Source organism: Aplidium turbinatum, chromosome 12, assembly GCF_918807975.1.
Source record: "Aplidium turbinatum chromosome 12, kaAplTurb1.1, whole genome shotgun sequence".
NCBI classification, from domain to species: Eukaryota; Metazoa; Chordata; class Ascidiacea; order Aplousobranchia; family Polyclinidae; genus Aplidium; species Aplidium turbinatum.
The window spans coordinates 16054011-16069626 of record NC_137483.1 but is presented as its reverse complement, the minus strand read 5'-3'; the positions used below and the strand labels follow the sequence as shown (position 1 = coordinate 16069626).

Below are 15616 nucleotides of genomic sequence, written 5' to 3'. Positions count from 1 at the left end.
AATGATAACATTTCAAAGGCAACGTCCGCTCCGTTAGCTCAGTGGTTACGCGCCCGGTTCAAAATCACGCGGCGCTGGTTCAACTCTCGGGGTGCGCGCTTGAACAACGCATTTTAGGACCGCTCTCCATTCAGCGGCACCAAGTGAATGGGATAATTCCCCGGCAACAAGACTTCAACAAACGGAAAACTTTACTCTGCCAATCTCGAAAACCGGCCCTGCGTCAAGAGCCTCTACAAGTATGCGAAACTACCAGGAATAACCTATCAAGGCTTTGTCAGTCCGAGGGTAAAGATTCAAAACTAAACCAAACTATATTGTTTAAAAGACATAAATGGATTTTACTTACTCTTACAGTAAAAAGTAAAGATTGTACAAAAATAAAAATAAGAATAAACAATATAAATGGGAAATAAAGATATTCACAGAAAGGAAAATGTTATTTGATCTATTTTTGAAATGTGCTTTGCATGAAAAGAAAATTAGGCTACGGTATAATAGAATTCCACTTATTTTAATTACATTTGTGCTTTGTTTACATGACGAAAATTTGTATTCTTATTTTGATAAATGTCTTTAAGTAAACAGGCAAATTTGCGAATAAGCAGGTCTAAAATATTAACCCTTGTGACTTCCATTAAGACGATGATTAGCTCCAAAATTCATCATCTAGTTTTTGCGGTAGTCACTTATTTTTTTTGCAACTACAACCTTTTCTATAGCGAAATAAACAGTATGCTACTTGTCAGTTTGAAACGTAAGAATCAATTTCGACACGACCAGCCTAGCCTCTATTGATGATGACACCAGGCAGTGGCTAACCGACGGGTGCCATACAGTAATATTAGCGCCTACACGTGAGAAGAAAAATTTTGCAACAAAAAGTGAAAATAATGTTTTCATTCGGTACCTCGAGTGCTTGTCTCAATAAAGGCATGTCACAACCAGAAGAACCAAACACGGAATGAAAAATGTGTTCCACTGTCAATCTTTGTTTCTGGCCCTCGTTAGAGGATATAAAATTGCATTTTTCGGCCAGATTTCGAAAAGCTGTTTCTACAGTATTCCAGTTTCCGTTTTCTGTGTCCAGAAACACATTTGTAGGTGTTCCCCTGAAAATGTCAACGGCAAATGTCAGCTTTCAAATTATTTCGTTTCAAAATCAAAACAATTTCGTTTTACAAAAAACAAAACTTATTGGAATCTTAAAATGCAGAAAGAAGAGTAAAATTCCGTTAGGTATAGTCAAGGAGTAAGGACATCGGCACGACCCCCAAACAGGCGTCGCTTGTGTCTTGGCAAGGCACTAAAAATGACGCTTTGAAGTGGGCTACTGCAGTTTAACTTTTCACCATCTTTTATACATAAAGTTTCGCTTCCAATCGCTTTTTATCAAAAAAGCTGTTTCAAACAGCCCTAGTTATGATATTTAAATGTTAATTTTAATCTCCGTGTTTGTTTGAGTCAAAATAACGAATATGAGGTAACTCACAAAGAAATGTTGTTTGCTGTTTGACTGTCTTCTTTTGTTTCGTGGTCTTGAAAAAATATTTTTCGTCTGAAATAGCCTGAAATAATTTTCTCATTTTAGTAGGCTATTATTATGTTATTATGCTTCCTTGTTCATGTAAGAAAGTCAAAACGAAATAAAAATTTATTGTATGAAACGAGAGCAAAACAATAAGGTCACCTACATTAAGTCAGCTACTATTCTAGAGCTGATAAAGAATAGGTTATTACGTAACCTTGCTGTTGGAGAGACTTTAAACAGTTATATTTTGCAGTTTACATATGCAACACCACGAGAACACAAATCTGCAATTATTTTAGAGTGATGTGGCACAACTAAGCCGCACCAAGCCGCACCAAGCATTGGTGAGTTTAAATTAAATTCACAACACAATTTATGAAAGACCATCAAGTGGTTGACAATTACTCTCCACTACAATCTACAAAATGGTAGTCACCTGGAGATTTCATTTCTACATGAATTAAATCTAATGCCTCTGTGGCGGTAGCAGACACAGGTAAGGGCATCAAAATCAAGCTTTGTATAGTACCATACGCTCGTTCCAATAAACTTGTTGGCACATGGGGGGCCTGAAGAAAAGGATAAAAAAAACTGTTTGTTTACATATAGCCTACTATAGATCTGCAGTAAAAATGCGTGTATAGCTTTGGTGTACAATAAACTATACAAAAAGTAATTAAATCAAAACCAAAGCATAGTTACCGTTACAATTGCTTCACAAAACACTTGGAGGAGAGACAACAATTTTGCTTCTTCATTGTACTGGTTACTTGATTTGTCTATCCTTGTATAAATCTAAATAAAGCGGATAAATAACCCAAAAATGAATTTCAATTAAATGTAAGACGTAACAAAAAGTAAAAGTAGGCTTTGCATGTACCCAACTTGTCTTATAGGATGATATGAGAATGCTGCTTAACCCTATTCGAACTGACTGGTGGACGGGTTCCGTCCATACCAAAAACTTTCATCGATTACATAAAAGCTACTGGTTCAAATTAACTGAAGTTTTATGACTTTTCATAAAAATTATTCATCTTTGGTTTAGTAATAAAATGACATTTTTGTGTAGTATAGTTTTTTAGTTATCAGCAGTTTTTGACACCCTACTCCCAAAATTGTCTGCAAAATTATTAAAACATTAATCAGCGTGAAATTGAATAGGGATTAAGAGGGATTAACTCCACCACTTTATTTTGCGTCAGTTGTTGGAAGAAAGTAGGTCATGTCAAGAAAGTGTGACTGGACCGTGCTTGCCTTTAACGAAGAAATTAGCGATTTCAAGGAGATTATGGCGGAGACATCAGACAAATTAAAAAAAATTGACTACTTTTAGCAAAAAAGCAATAGTAAAAAACTGGTAGAGTATGTGTGTCTACTTAAAATTTTAACCAGTTTCTCAATAATTTTGCTCTAATTTTGAGAAAAAAGCAACCTTGTAACGTTTTTATATCAAAAGTTATTACAAAATGAAAGTGTGGATGGAATAAGTCCACACGTCAGGCCATTAGCTGCCAAAAATAGCTTGGTCAGAACAGGGTTAAGCTAAGTAGGAATTATCAAATGAAAACAGACATAAACTAAAAAAATATTTTAATAAGTTACACTTTTTTATAAAATGATAAAACTATTGAAAAAAATATTATGGAAATATTTTTAATTAATAAGCTAGGCTACTCATTAGTAATCACAAATTAGGCCTGCACTTTCTTTTTATTGTCATTACTTCAAAGTCCATTTCAAGCTAAAAAATTGCTCATGGCCATGCACAACATCTTAACTGTTTAAAAAACATATAACCAACCTTTTCAATTAGTGATCTTATAGCTTCAATGTAAGACAATATAGTGTCTTCATTTTTTTCCACTTTGTATCGCAAAGTTGTGTATTTTATACTGTTTCCAACTAAAACAAGAACGTTATAGAAGATGAAAATTCAGCGCACAAACTTAAGAAACTACACCACAAGGTTTCTTATGGTTTGCAGATAGTATTCACTAACTGGAACACTTGCTCAGCTTGAATAAAAACTAAGTAAAGGAAAAGTTAACACAAAAGGTAATAACATTTTTCAACTAAAAAAATGGGTTCTACTTTATTTTTTAAAACAGAAATAGCATTTCTGTTACAAGTGGTCAAGCAGATTGTGATATTCTTTGACTAAAATGTGTGCGAGAAACAGAAGAATTCCAATCGTTCTGCATGAACAGTGTAGATGCAAAGTTATGACGCTCAATAACACAGACAAGATATATCGTGTAACAAACTGACTTTCTTCATGTGAGCTCACGCATGATTGATCTATTTTGACTCAAAGCATAGCTTTTTGGAGGTAAGTTGTCACAACTGCTTTCTTCCATTTTACTTGTGATAACTGCGTGTATGTTGCAAAGACCACACAAATTTGCAGATGTAAAGGAAACAAAAATATCGTCTTCTAATGATTAGCTGATATATAGGGGAGACCGGGGCACAGTGAATCACAAATGTTTATTTTTGCATTTATTCACATTCAAATCAACATAGAAACATCAAATTTTGTCACACGATTCCGCATAATCTAAACTATACATGACTCTAATGCAAGATCTGTTGCACTTTTAGTTTTTGAAATTTTGCATTTTAAATGTAAACAAAAAATTGATTCACTGTGGACCGGTGCCGGTACACAGTGAATCACGGTTACAATCAGTTACTTTTTAAAAGTGAGACATAAATTTCTTCTTGTAAATAGGCAAAAGGAACAGATCCATGAGCTACACAGAGGCGTAGCCATGGGGTGGGGGAGGAGGAGCCATCCCCTCGATTGCAAGCTTGCCTCCCCCGGCATTGAAGTTTTATTTTTGATGATCTGCTCTACAGCTTCTTTCATCAACTCCGGAGGAGTAGCACCAATTTTTCTTGGCTTATTTCTAGCTCTAGGCATATTTAGTTACAAACGTATCTAAAATAAAAAAAACTTTTTATACACATATCACAACATGCTAAAGTCCGGTACACAGTGAATCAAATCCGCCATTGATTCACTGAGGCATGATTCACTGTGTACTATGCCTATCCTCAAAACAAAAATGAGAAAAACATGCTTTTCTCAAACGAGTTTAGTTTTAAGTTTTATTCCTGTTTATGCCCACTTATAACTGTACTTTTTTATATAAACACTCTTGCATAAGTTTGACCATGCACAAAGATATGATCAAAACTCTTCAACATAATTTTTTTACTTTTTACTAACGAAATCGACAAATTCTATCTTGGACAAAATGCTGAACTATGCTCCGCCTGTGGTTTTGCACGTGAAACGAAAGCTTTACTGTGGTCACGCAACAGTGATTACAGAGAAAATTTAATATATACTTTTTACGTTTGATCGGGTGATTCACTGTGTACCGTGATTCACTGTACCCCGGCCTCCCCTATCTTTGGATACATATAGCAAACTTAGTAAAAATAGTATTTTTTAACCAGAATACACTAAAACAACACTTGGTACTGAAAATGTCTCGTACAAATATAGGTTTTAGGCCAGCTACTCAGAATACAGAATGGATGTAGGTGTTACTAGCGCATTATAAACAGTAAGCTATTTCGTTTTTTATTTAGAAGAAAAAGAGGCAACGCATTTTTAAGTGAGTTATAACTTACCAATTTCTAAGTAGTATACTCATAAAACGTTACTAAACAGTCAAAAATTTAAGTAGAAAAAAAATTGCTTCAAATTGAATGGCATAACACGACAAGACCATCTAAAACCCTTGCCTGGAAGAGCAGTCAACGCAAGCTAAAATTGGATTCCCAAAACACGTTTGACGACCGGCTTGACAAAATGTATTATCTTTGTGGTCACAGCCTAACAGCAACGAAAATTACGAGACTGATTGATACCAGCTAGATGCCGGCCTGGACTTTATGATCATAGGGCAAAGTTTCAGAAACATTTGAGTCGTCTTAAATCTTTTCTGGATAGGCTAATGAAAGCAATAGATAGGTATTTTTCTAGATTGACTTTATAGTTTAGCAACAAAATTTGATGGTCGTGAACAATTTTATAGTTCTCTGCTTGCGTTATTTATAAACAATAGTGCCACTCTTTTTGTAAGCCAGTGTTTTTCAACATTTTTTGAGCCAAGGAAAACTTTATGCATTAAAATAATCTTGCGGAACACCAAACAAAATTTTATAACCATGCAACAAAATAAACAAACACAACAACAATTTAGGCACTTTCAGTTTGTCTCAGTGCGATATCTTGGCCTGTTTGGATGAAAGTTGATATTCGGGCAGGAATTGCAAAAAGACAAACACGAAGTTTTTGTGATTTTGATTTTTGACTGGTGTTTCATGGAACACTAATCAAAGTAATAAATTTCTTGTGGGGGATTTCTTGCGGAATACCTGACGATCTTTCACGGAACACTGGTTGAAAATCACTGCTGCAAGTTAGGTTACATGCCACAGGCTACAGATAGGATGCACGTTTTGTAAATACAATAACTTACAACTTTTAATTTCTTTTACGTAAATCACTTTTTAGGCATTGCAGCAATAGTCGGTTTCTGATATGAAACGAGACAATATTCTTGGCCAGATATTTTATGAATCAGCTGATATCTCGTTTAAACTGACAAAGTTGTTGTACGGTAATATTTATGTAAAAAATAATGGCATTTCATTGGTGAAAATTGACGATAATGTTTTTAATAAATCATACTGTATATATTAAATTGTTGTTGAAATGAACAAAAGCTCTGGCAAAGTAGGCCTATAATTAAGACAGTTACCCATTTCATGATTTAAGCTTTTCGAACTTTGAGCATCTTGATCGGAATGACAGTTATTGAGAATATCAATAAGTGCGTGTTCCCATTTTCGTTCAGCTATGTTGTAAATGTTGGGAGGTTTGGATATTCTCTTCATGATCTGTAAACAAAATATCTTCAGATATAAGGATTGTATTAATTTTACTTCCGATGAATTTTGTAAAGCAAAAAAATATCAGGGCAACAAGAAAAATTACTAAACTTAATCAATAATCATTCTGAAGTATTGTGTTAAGAATGACACAAAACTGTACTAAAAATTCAGTTTTTATTTGTGTTTATGAAATGGTAGAAGGAACATGAAACAATGAGAAAGTCCCATGAATAAGTGAATATAAACATGTGAATTGTGGAGCATTCGTGACAATCAATTGTTGCCAGATGGTCTACGCTGTACAGTCAATGTACATTACAAATAGTTTGATGATAATTTTTTTGTTCAGTTTGTGTTTTGAAGCAGTCCAGTTTAGTTGATTTTTGATCATCGCAACAGATACAAAAAATGTTCTATAGCCAAAGTGTACAAGTTTAGAAAAAAGCCACAACGTCTAAAAGCAAACGGTTAAAGATGTTGGATAAGAAAGTGACATAGGCCTAATATAGCCTAATAAAAAAAATTCACAGCACCTATATGCCCAAAAATGGAATAAAAGATAAAAGAATGGCTGAAAGTTATACATCACTTAATAGTTTATTACTTTTAAGGTGTTTCTGCAACATTTAACACTTACAGATTGCTCAAGCGCAGTCGCAGATTTGTTCCAGGTTCGAGCTGCAAAACAAGAAGCATAAAAAACTGCAACTCGAGTAAAATTTGCCTGTTTTACATAGCTTCAATTCAAACGTCGCAGACTTTGTTGACGTTTTCGACGTTTCGATGTTGTCAGACTTCGTATAGACGTCGTCAGACAACGAAATAATGTAAAAATGGATATGTTATCCACCTGTTATCCACTGTTATCCACCTGTTATCCACTGTTGGATATGTTATCCACCTGTTATCCACCCAGGTAAACTACTTTCGTAGAAACGTTCACTTATGGCGTTGATACTTGTTAATTGCGTCATTGTGACAATGGGAATCTTTATCCTTCGACTATGAAAGCTGTTTTGGTAGCTTAAACCCGGTAGTTTTACAGTAGATACTTGTAGATGATTTAAACCACAGACGCGGGCCTGTTCACTGCGGCTGACAGAGTAAATTTTTCGCTTGAGTGTTTGTATCTGAATTATTTCATCCACCAAGTGCCTCCGATCGAAGATCAGTCCTTAGCATGAGTTGGTCAAGCACGTATCGGAGAACTGAGCTAGCGCTGCTTGCTCATCTTTCAGTTTCTTTGTGCACAACGTCGGGTGCTTAGCTAACTCAGCTATTACAGAAAGACTATTTTACTAAACTTTTTACGTTCAAGGCAACATCACTTTTTACTAAACTTTTTAAGATATTACCGATTACTTTAAAATTGACGTCAAAATAAAAACCTTAATAAACGGTTATTTCTTGTAATATCAATGATTTGGAAACGCCACTTGACTAACAAATGTGTTGGTCGACCTTACTCGTTATGATTAAGTCCGTTTAAATGTTATAGCATTTGTTATGAGATAGACTGAGCAGGATAGGAAATTAAACATGAAATAAAATGAAAACAATTTTCTTCACTTCAACGCAACTTGTATGGTTTACTTTCTCGGTTCAATGTTCTATTCATGGCATTGTGCATAGTTTTTCTGCAACTTTAGTATAATCTTTCGTCTTTGAAATGATAGAATATGTTTCTAGCCGTAAAGAACATTGTCGTCAAACTTTAACAGACGCCAATGCTTATTTAACTTAGTGGCATTATAAACAAACAAACTCCAACTTGGAGAGCTGTCAACTTTGAGATTCATGGTAGCGACTGATGAAAGTTTGGAAGAGATGTGGGATAGAAGATTTTACAGGGTAGGGCAAAACATTTTTTATCCACCTCATTGCCTGCTTTACAAATATGCTCTATACTGCAATATGCCGACATTGTATCCCGTTATTATCATGCAATCAAACGAAACCTCGTAGCTAAGTGTCTAGTGGACATAGCCTACCTACATGTGTCATATTTGTATGATACAAACAAGTAAATTTATAGACAACGTTGAAACGGGGGGATCGGAGAACAGATCCTATCTAGTAAATGAAATATACGTGCATACCAATTGAGTTTGAAAGGTGCCTACCTTTGCTCCATACCAAAAAGACCTCTCTCATTCCACTGAAGTCCCATCTCGATAAGTCGAAAGTGTTTACTAAGAACGATATGGAATAGATCAACTCTCTCAACTTGGTGACAGTGTCGGGATCATATTCTGTGGAAAAGCATGATTATTATTGATCTCATAATAGAGGCTTCATTGATTGAGGGAGTCTTGCCTTGAAGTTATTGGTTTGACATAGTTAAAGTGACAGTACTGAGTGGTGATTAATAAAGCCTGTCCAATCGTACTCTCCTTGCTATGATTAATTTAGGAAGTTTTTATCCTCGGACTGAAACAGACTCTTTCGAAAATTGATTCTGGTAACTTTGCATACTTGCAAAAGATTTGAACTAGTGACATAGACTCGGTCTCCGAGATTGACAAAGTGAAGCTTTCTGCTTAATATTGTTTATGTGTTGTTTTTTGTTGTATCCAGGCATACGTCTGGTGGTAAAAGATTTGGATTAAGTAGACGGCAAGACAAGCAAGCCAATCTTCTTGTCCATCTTCAGGCATGCCTTTCCGTGTCCTGCTAAAGACTAAGCGACATGATTTGCAGCTGTATCGAAGTGTCGGAATTAAACCGCGCCCTTTCGAATACCGTACCAAGGCTCTCAACATTCGGCTATGCAGCAGACTAGCGTTGTTGTGTGTCAAATAGGGTTATTCCATTTACTGATAGCCCTGAATGAAGACCTGTCTGTGAAATGCGTCGCTCAAAAGAACAGCACATGGATGGTTGAACGAGCATTGCTTGAATGAGGGCTTGGATTGTTATAGGCTACAAACAACATAACGTGTATTACCAAGATCTACAGTACAAAACATTCCTATTGAAGCCGTAAACCTACGATTTGTAGCCTATCTGTTTGTGTTTGAATTACAGTAGGCCTAAGCTAAAACTATAAACTCCACTGTCCTGGTTGGATTGGTTTTATATGTTCATTGTAAACTTTTCATTCACATTTGCTATCAAAATCTTTAAAATGAAATGCCTTAGAATCAGAAGCGAATGATAAGAATGAACTTTAGCGATATACAAAAAAGCTTTTTTTTTAAAAAAGACTTTTCAAAAGAAAGTTGAACGAAACTTTTTATGCCGTTATTTTCGGTGAGGCACATATCTATTGCATGCTCACGAAGTCTACTGAGTTAAACGCATAGCGCTTTAGGAAATGTTCTCGCGAAGCATATTTTATAATTGTCTGCAACCAAGTTGAAAAAGCACCCTAGCTTTATATTCATATCAGGCCTAGCTCATTGATGAAAAGCTATGACTGTAAAAAATTGAAGTAAGCAAGCACGATTTTTATGTGACGTCATACAAAGTTGCAAAACTCAGCAAGTGAATAATCGCAAACAAAATAAATTCCGCGTAAGAGCGTGTATCAATCAAGCGGTAAACAACAGCTCGTTTTAAGTTATTTCAACCAATTTGCTTCCTTCACACAAAAAAACGTGCCTGACGTATCTTTAGAGGCTGTCAGTTGCTGATACCAGAGTGTTTATAAAAGCTATTTTGCGGAGTACGCTGACCAGTGACATTTCTAGTGACGTAGTTGCGACCATTTCTTATCATGTCTCGGGAGATTTGAAGTTGCGTATTTTTACACATATTTACTCATGAATGTATGATTTAAAGTTTTGCATTGTACAATGTACAGTAGACTGGTTGATGCCCAAACAGATTTGGCAAAAGAAAGTGAAATATTTAATGCAATCTCCATTAGTTTCACTATAGGTTTCTGTGGAGGCTTTTTGGCAATCAGTTGAAGTATTTGCACAAGGTACTACGCCGTTTCTATGTTTAAAAGAGTCTAGACCCTAGACAAATTTGTATAAAAAATTAAGTCTAAACTTTGTAAGTAAATATTAATGCAGTAGTCTATCTCACCACAAGTACTGTTATAATTTGTACCAATAAAATAATTCTACAAACATGATAAATAAGAAGGTTCGATCTAGTAAAGTACAAAATTTGAAGTCGGCTGCATTGCCGAGCGGTGAGAGCCCTGGAATGTGTCTTTGGCAGGACAATTAAATGCATGCCTGAAGGTGGCCATAAAGATTGGCTTCCTTGCATTCCCGTTCACTTAGTCTATATTTTGCTGGTATTGTCTATATCGATTTTTGTAGTTAGTATCTTTTTCGTCCCGGACGCGTTAATGACGAAAAATAAAATGATTGATTGATATTTTCAATCACCGGGCGTAAGTCTGGATACGACAAAAAAAATTGATTCAACTGAGGCTACGCATTGACGATTGGAAGTGAAGCAATCTGTTGTTGAAACTAAACAAGATTTCACTCCATGACAGACGACGGCTCGAAGTAAGATAAAAACAAAACAAACAGCTTTGAGTTTAAAATCAAAATATGATTTATTGTAGTGTGGAGCGTCCTAATCTGAAGTGGTGTCCATAGTAGGCTTCTTTTTCTTTAACTTGACGGCTACCGTGCTGGTTTGCCTTTTCTACAATAAATCCTTTGTCCATTTTTTCTTACAAACTCACAGATTCCACGCTCTTACTTGTGCAATCTTCCTTGTGGTTTTCATTTCTTTTTTATACTTAGGCTACAATGTATAGCCTACAAATTAGCTTGTCAACGAGAAAAAAGGACAGCTACTTTTTTAACCTGTTTTAGTGCATATTTAAATATTTTAACCCTTATCAGTATGACATCAGCCCAATAGCTTACAGTGACAAACATAGCCGCAGGAGATGTAGGGGACAGAGGAGCGGTCACTTACCCGCTGAAAAAAAAAACGTTGTAAACTCTGGCAAAAATGTTCAGTTATTTGGGCAAATCAATCTTACCACATGATGTTTCGACATCACCAGTTTAAAAACTTTACACAATTGTTATAAGTTATGAGATACATCGATAGTTTCAAATGAATGTAAAATGCATTATCATCGATTTTGGAAACTATTGCATGTGGTATTGCAATTTGGGCGAAATAATATGTTTCGACCCAACATCTGCAAAAATTAATTCAAATGTATTTTTTCACAATTTTCTGGAGGAGGTTCCTCAAACCCTCCGCTGTTTTACATTTTCCGTAAGCACATATCCCTCCTTTTACAACTCATCACCTGCCACTACATATTAGTTGTATTAAGTGTTAATGCATTATATGGTTCTTATGGAAATACATTTGTAAAAGTGTAGCTTCATGATTTCAGACCGATTTCCGACAGCTTCAAAGGCTTCCGACCCTTGTACTAGATTATACACCACCTCCGAGGTAGTGAGTGATGTTGCATTTTTGAAAGTATACTTGCAAAGACAAAATTTGGACAATTTTTTTGTCCCCCTAACATTTTTTACTCTCCTACGTCTATGGATTGACAAACATGAGTGTGTTAATTTCATTTACCTGAATCGCTGCTTTGTGGAGTTGTGAAGATATCTTCTAATATGTTGTCACTGCTTTTACGCTTAACTCTGTTGTGCTGAGCACTTAAGTTATCTGCTGGCGCAAGAGAATCCCTCTTTGTTTGTACAATCCTGTTATCCGCACTGGTCCATCGGCGGGGTGTGGTGGCAGAAGGCCTTCCTCGTTTGTGAAGAGGTGATAACTCGATGGTTGACGCTCGGTAATTCTCTTTCACTTTGAGGTTTTCGCTGGATTTTTTAGGACTCTGGCTTGGATTTGAAGTAATGTTCTTAATCATCCGAATGGCTTCTTTCAATGGCGTGTGCCCTGCAAAAATCATGGTTTAAGTAGCTGTTATTTGTTTTATTTTAAGACAGTAGAGTTCCATTTTATTATTTATTTAAGCTATACGGTAGGCCTAGTTTAGTGATTATACAACTGAGGTTACAAATAGGGAAGAAGGTGAAATGACACAGCGTTTTGTATTTGTTGCAACATTTTGATCTCTTTAGTAAGAATTTTAAAACATATTGTTGAATTTTCATAATGTTATTTTAAAAGATGTCACGAGTAACGTATTCTTCTTTCAATTCGTATATTACGTTTACATTAGCATTGTAGGCTACTGATTAAAAAATCTCAAAGATTGAATACAAGCTCCCTTTATTATCGACGTCACCAAACTGATGATCGCGATAAAGCTGCCGGCATCCTCCTAGCTTGAACGTGCACTCCAAACACATTTCAAACATTATGCAATAGATCCTTTTCTCGTAAGAGTTACGTACCCAATCCGTAAATGAGAGCGATATATTTGTATATGAGGCATTTTGCATATCTGAAACAGAACATAGTGCAATAGATGTTAAATCGTTTCAAATCAAATCTGATGAATAAGTTCTTAAACACAAAAAAATTAAGAAGGCTACTTCAAGAAATCAAATCCAGTGAACAAAATAACAAGACATACTATGTAAGCTACATTAAAGCTAGTACGCTATGTCAAATCCACAGCTGCTGTTACATGACACTGCATAATATGCATAACCAAATCTTTATTTATTTTATTTTCCGAGTCAGGCTGCATTTTTGTTTTTGAGTAGGTGAGTTATTTTATTCTGTAATTCTGCTGTGCTGTTTCGGCAATTACTGAGTAACCTTTAGTTACGCGATCTTTTATTGTGAAATCTGCTTCTAGAAAATTTTGTCTACGTGAAATTTTGGAAACGTCTTGGAATTGTTCACCAGAAGAATAAACTCTTGTGATGTTATATTACCTTTGTCACTGGAAGCGTTTGGTCCAAGCAAGCCTGTTCTAAATAGCCGCGTGATTTGATTACAACATTATTAAAGTTGTGTTGGGAGTTGTGTATTATAGGAATTAGAAGTTGAAATGAAAAGTATTTTGAAAACGATTATAGAGTTCCAGCCGATATTGAATAGAATGTAAATGTGGAAGTTATTGTCAATTGTAAAGTAGCTGATGCAAGTAGTAGTGTATATTTATTTTGAAATGGACAAAGACGTTTGCTGTTCAGAATTTGATTTCTTTACATGTTAAAAGTGGTGAACCATTTGTCTGTTCAAGCATTTTATCTATCATTTCACAAGAAGAATTATTCGACCATTTATCTGACTGTTTAACGTTTGATATCCCAATAAACTACGTCATCAATCTTTCCAAAGTCTCATTACGTGTAAGAACTAGAAGGAATTATAACAAACTGCAACAACAAAAAATTGTAATTTTGAAATGAAAATGAAGCAATATTAAAAATAATAGCTTGATTGTTAGTTTTAAAGTTAAATTTTATATCAAAGAAATAAGGAAAAAATAATAGGCTATGAAAAGCTCTGTCTAGAACCTAGATAATTTTTCTCTACCACGAGTCCGCGGACTCAAATGAGTCCGCTAAAGGTTGTACATGAGTCCGTAAGCGCAACTTTTTTAAATAATTTTTTTCAGTTAATTTCTTTCAAATTTACTTTAGTGTTGTTGTCAAGACTACTTTATTTTCTGTAACTCATATGCAGCTTTCTGTACTAAGTCTGCGAATATTTATGCGGACGTCAAAAAAAATCCGCTGTCTGAAAAATTAAGAACCGCTGAAATTTAGGAGATCACTTTCGTGGAAGGCGTGCCCTCAACAAACGGTGAATAACATCTTCATCAAATTTATAACACATTGAATCAATCAATCAACCAAGAACCTATTGAGTCACTGCATGACACCGAAAACGCTGGCAAAATATACGAGCCTGGCATCCAGTTTATCAAAAGCGCATATGCTATGATAGGTATAATGGTACATACGATAATGAAGATATCATACAAAAATTAAATTCACAAATTTATATGAAAGACACAGCAAGTCTACATATCGATAATTCAACTTTCTATTTTTCCATATTAAAAGGCTACACGCTTTGTTTAGAACAATGAGCTATAAAAAGAGAAACCACAGATAGCTACTAAAGAATATAAATAGAAACAATTTATCTATATTAGGTATTTTCCAGTTATCTACTGTGATAATATTTCCGATTACTGCTAAAACAAAACATTTTAATAAACATTATTATATAAATAGGTCTATCTGTTTGCAGCTAAAACATAAAATCAAAACTTTCTAGCTGTGGCTTTCTTCTCTGTTTTGTATTTTGAGAAGGGAACTTCAGGATTTTTTTTTTAATTCAACAAAACATAACAATAATAAATAAAAAGAAGGTGGAAATATTTTTCTTTTTTTATATTTCTTTTTTTATTGTATAAGCATAACATAAGCCTGGGCTACTAGGCTGCAACCAAAGCTGGATTACCCAATAAACAATATGAATTTAAGAGGATATTCCTTAACAAGTCATGATGTCGTTACTCCATCACCAGAGAGTTATTTAGATGCGAAGAATGAATATCACAATCATTGTTTACGTGCGTTTTAAATTTAATCTTTTGTAAAGACTTTAGTGGGGTTCCAACTAAAAGATTAATTTCAGTATGCTTCAATCAATTATTGACCATGAAAAATTTTCACCACTGGAAAGTTTTGTGACATTTTACCTACTGCACATTTCATTCACAAAACACATGCAACTTACAGAATAAAAATGCCAGGAAGTAAATTAAACAAAACAAAGGTTCTGTTAATTTTGACATTATTTAGTATTTCTTTGACAAAGTAAACAGGCACACTTACTGCTGTTGCGCTTCAGGACTACTGCAAAGCCGATTCCAAAATGCGTCGGGGTCTTCCTTGGAAAAGACATCATTGACAAAATTGTCAACGAGATCAGACATCTCATCCAAGCCACAGTCGTTTGCTGTCGAAATTCCCAGCAAATCAACTCTTGCCATGTTGTAAAGCCACAAATTTAAAATGCTATACCGTTTTTTTTTACAGTAGACCTATTTGGAGAATAAGGAGCTAAATTATACAACGCAACTAAACATACGAAGAGCATTGATAATAAACGAGCAGTGTTATTGTTCACATTCAGTGAAACACTTTTAAAAAGACTGACTACAAGCGAAATTGGCATTGCAAACTAACAACTCAGCAAGACCTAAAAGCGCATGACTTCTTTTCCACAAATCGGTTAGGTGGTGAAAGAAAATACTTTACAAGAACAAACTCCAGGTGCGAAACT

The 15616-nt window shown here is 35.0% G+C and overlaps 1 protein-coding gene across 1 annotated transcript; it reads right to left on the bottom strand.

Annotated features, from left to right (window-relative positions):
* Positions 1 to 1932: 1932 nt before the first annotated feature.
* Positions 1933 to 15323, bottom strand: LOC145780620 (uncharacterized). The gene is made up of 9 exons (XM_082592246.1): positions 15166 to 15323; positions 12757 to 12806; positions 11969 to 12295; positions 8569 to 8697; positions 7083 to 7123; positions 6313 to 6451; positions 3336 to 3436; positions 2234 to 2326; positions 1933 to 2100 (listed from the first exon to the last, which is right to left on the bottom strand). Exons 1-9 carry the CDS (start codon positions 15321 to 15323, stop codon positions 1933 to 1935), a joined length of 1206 nt encoding a protein of 401 aa, XP_082448372.1.
* Positions 15324 to 15616: the final 293 nt, after the last annotated feature.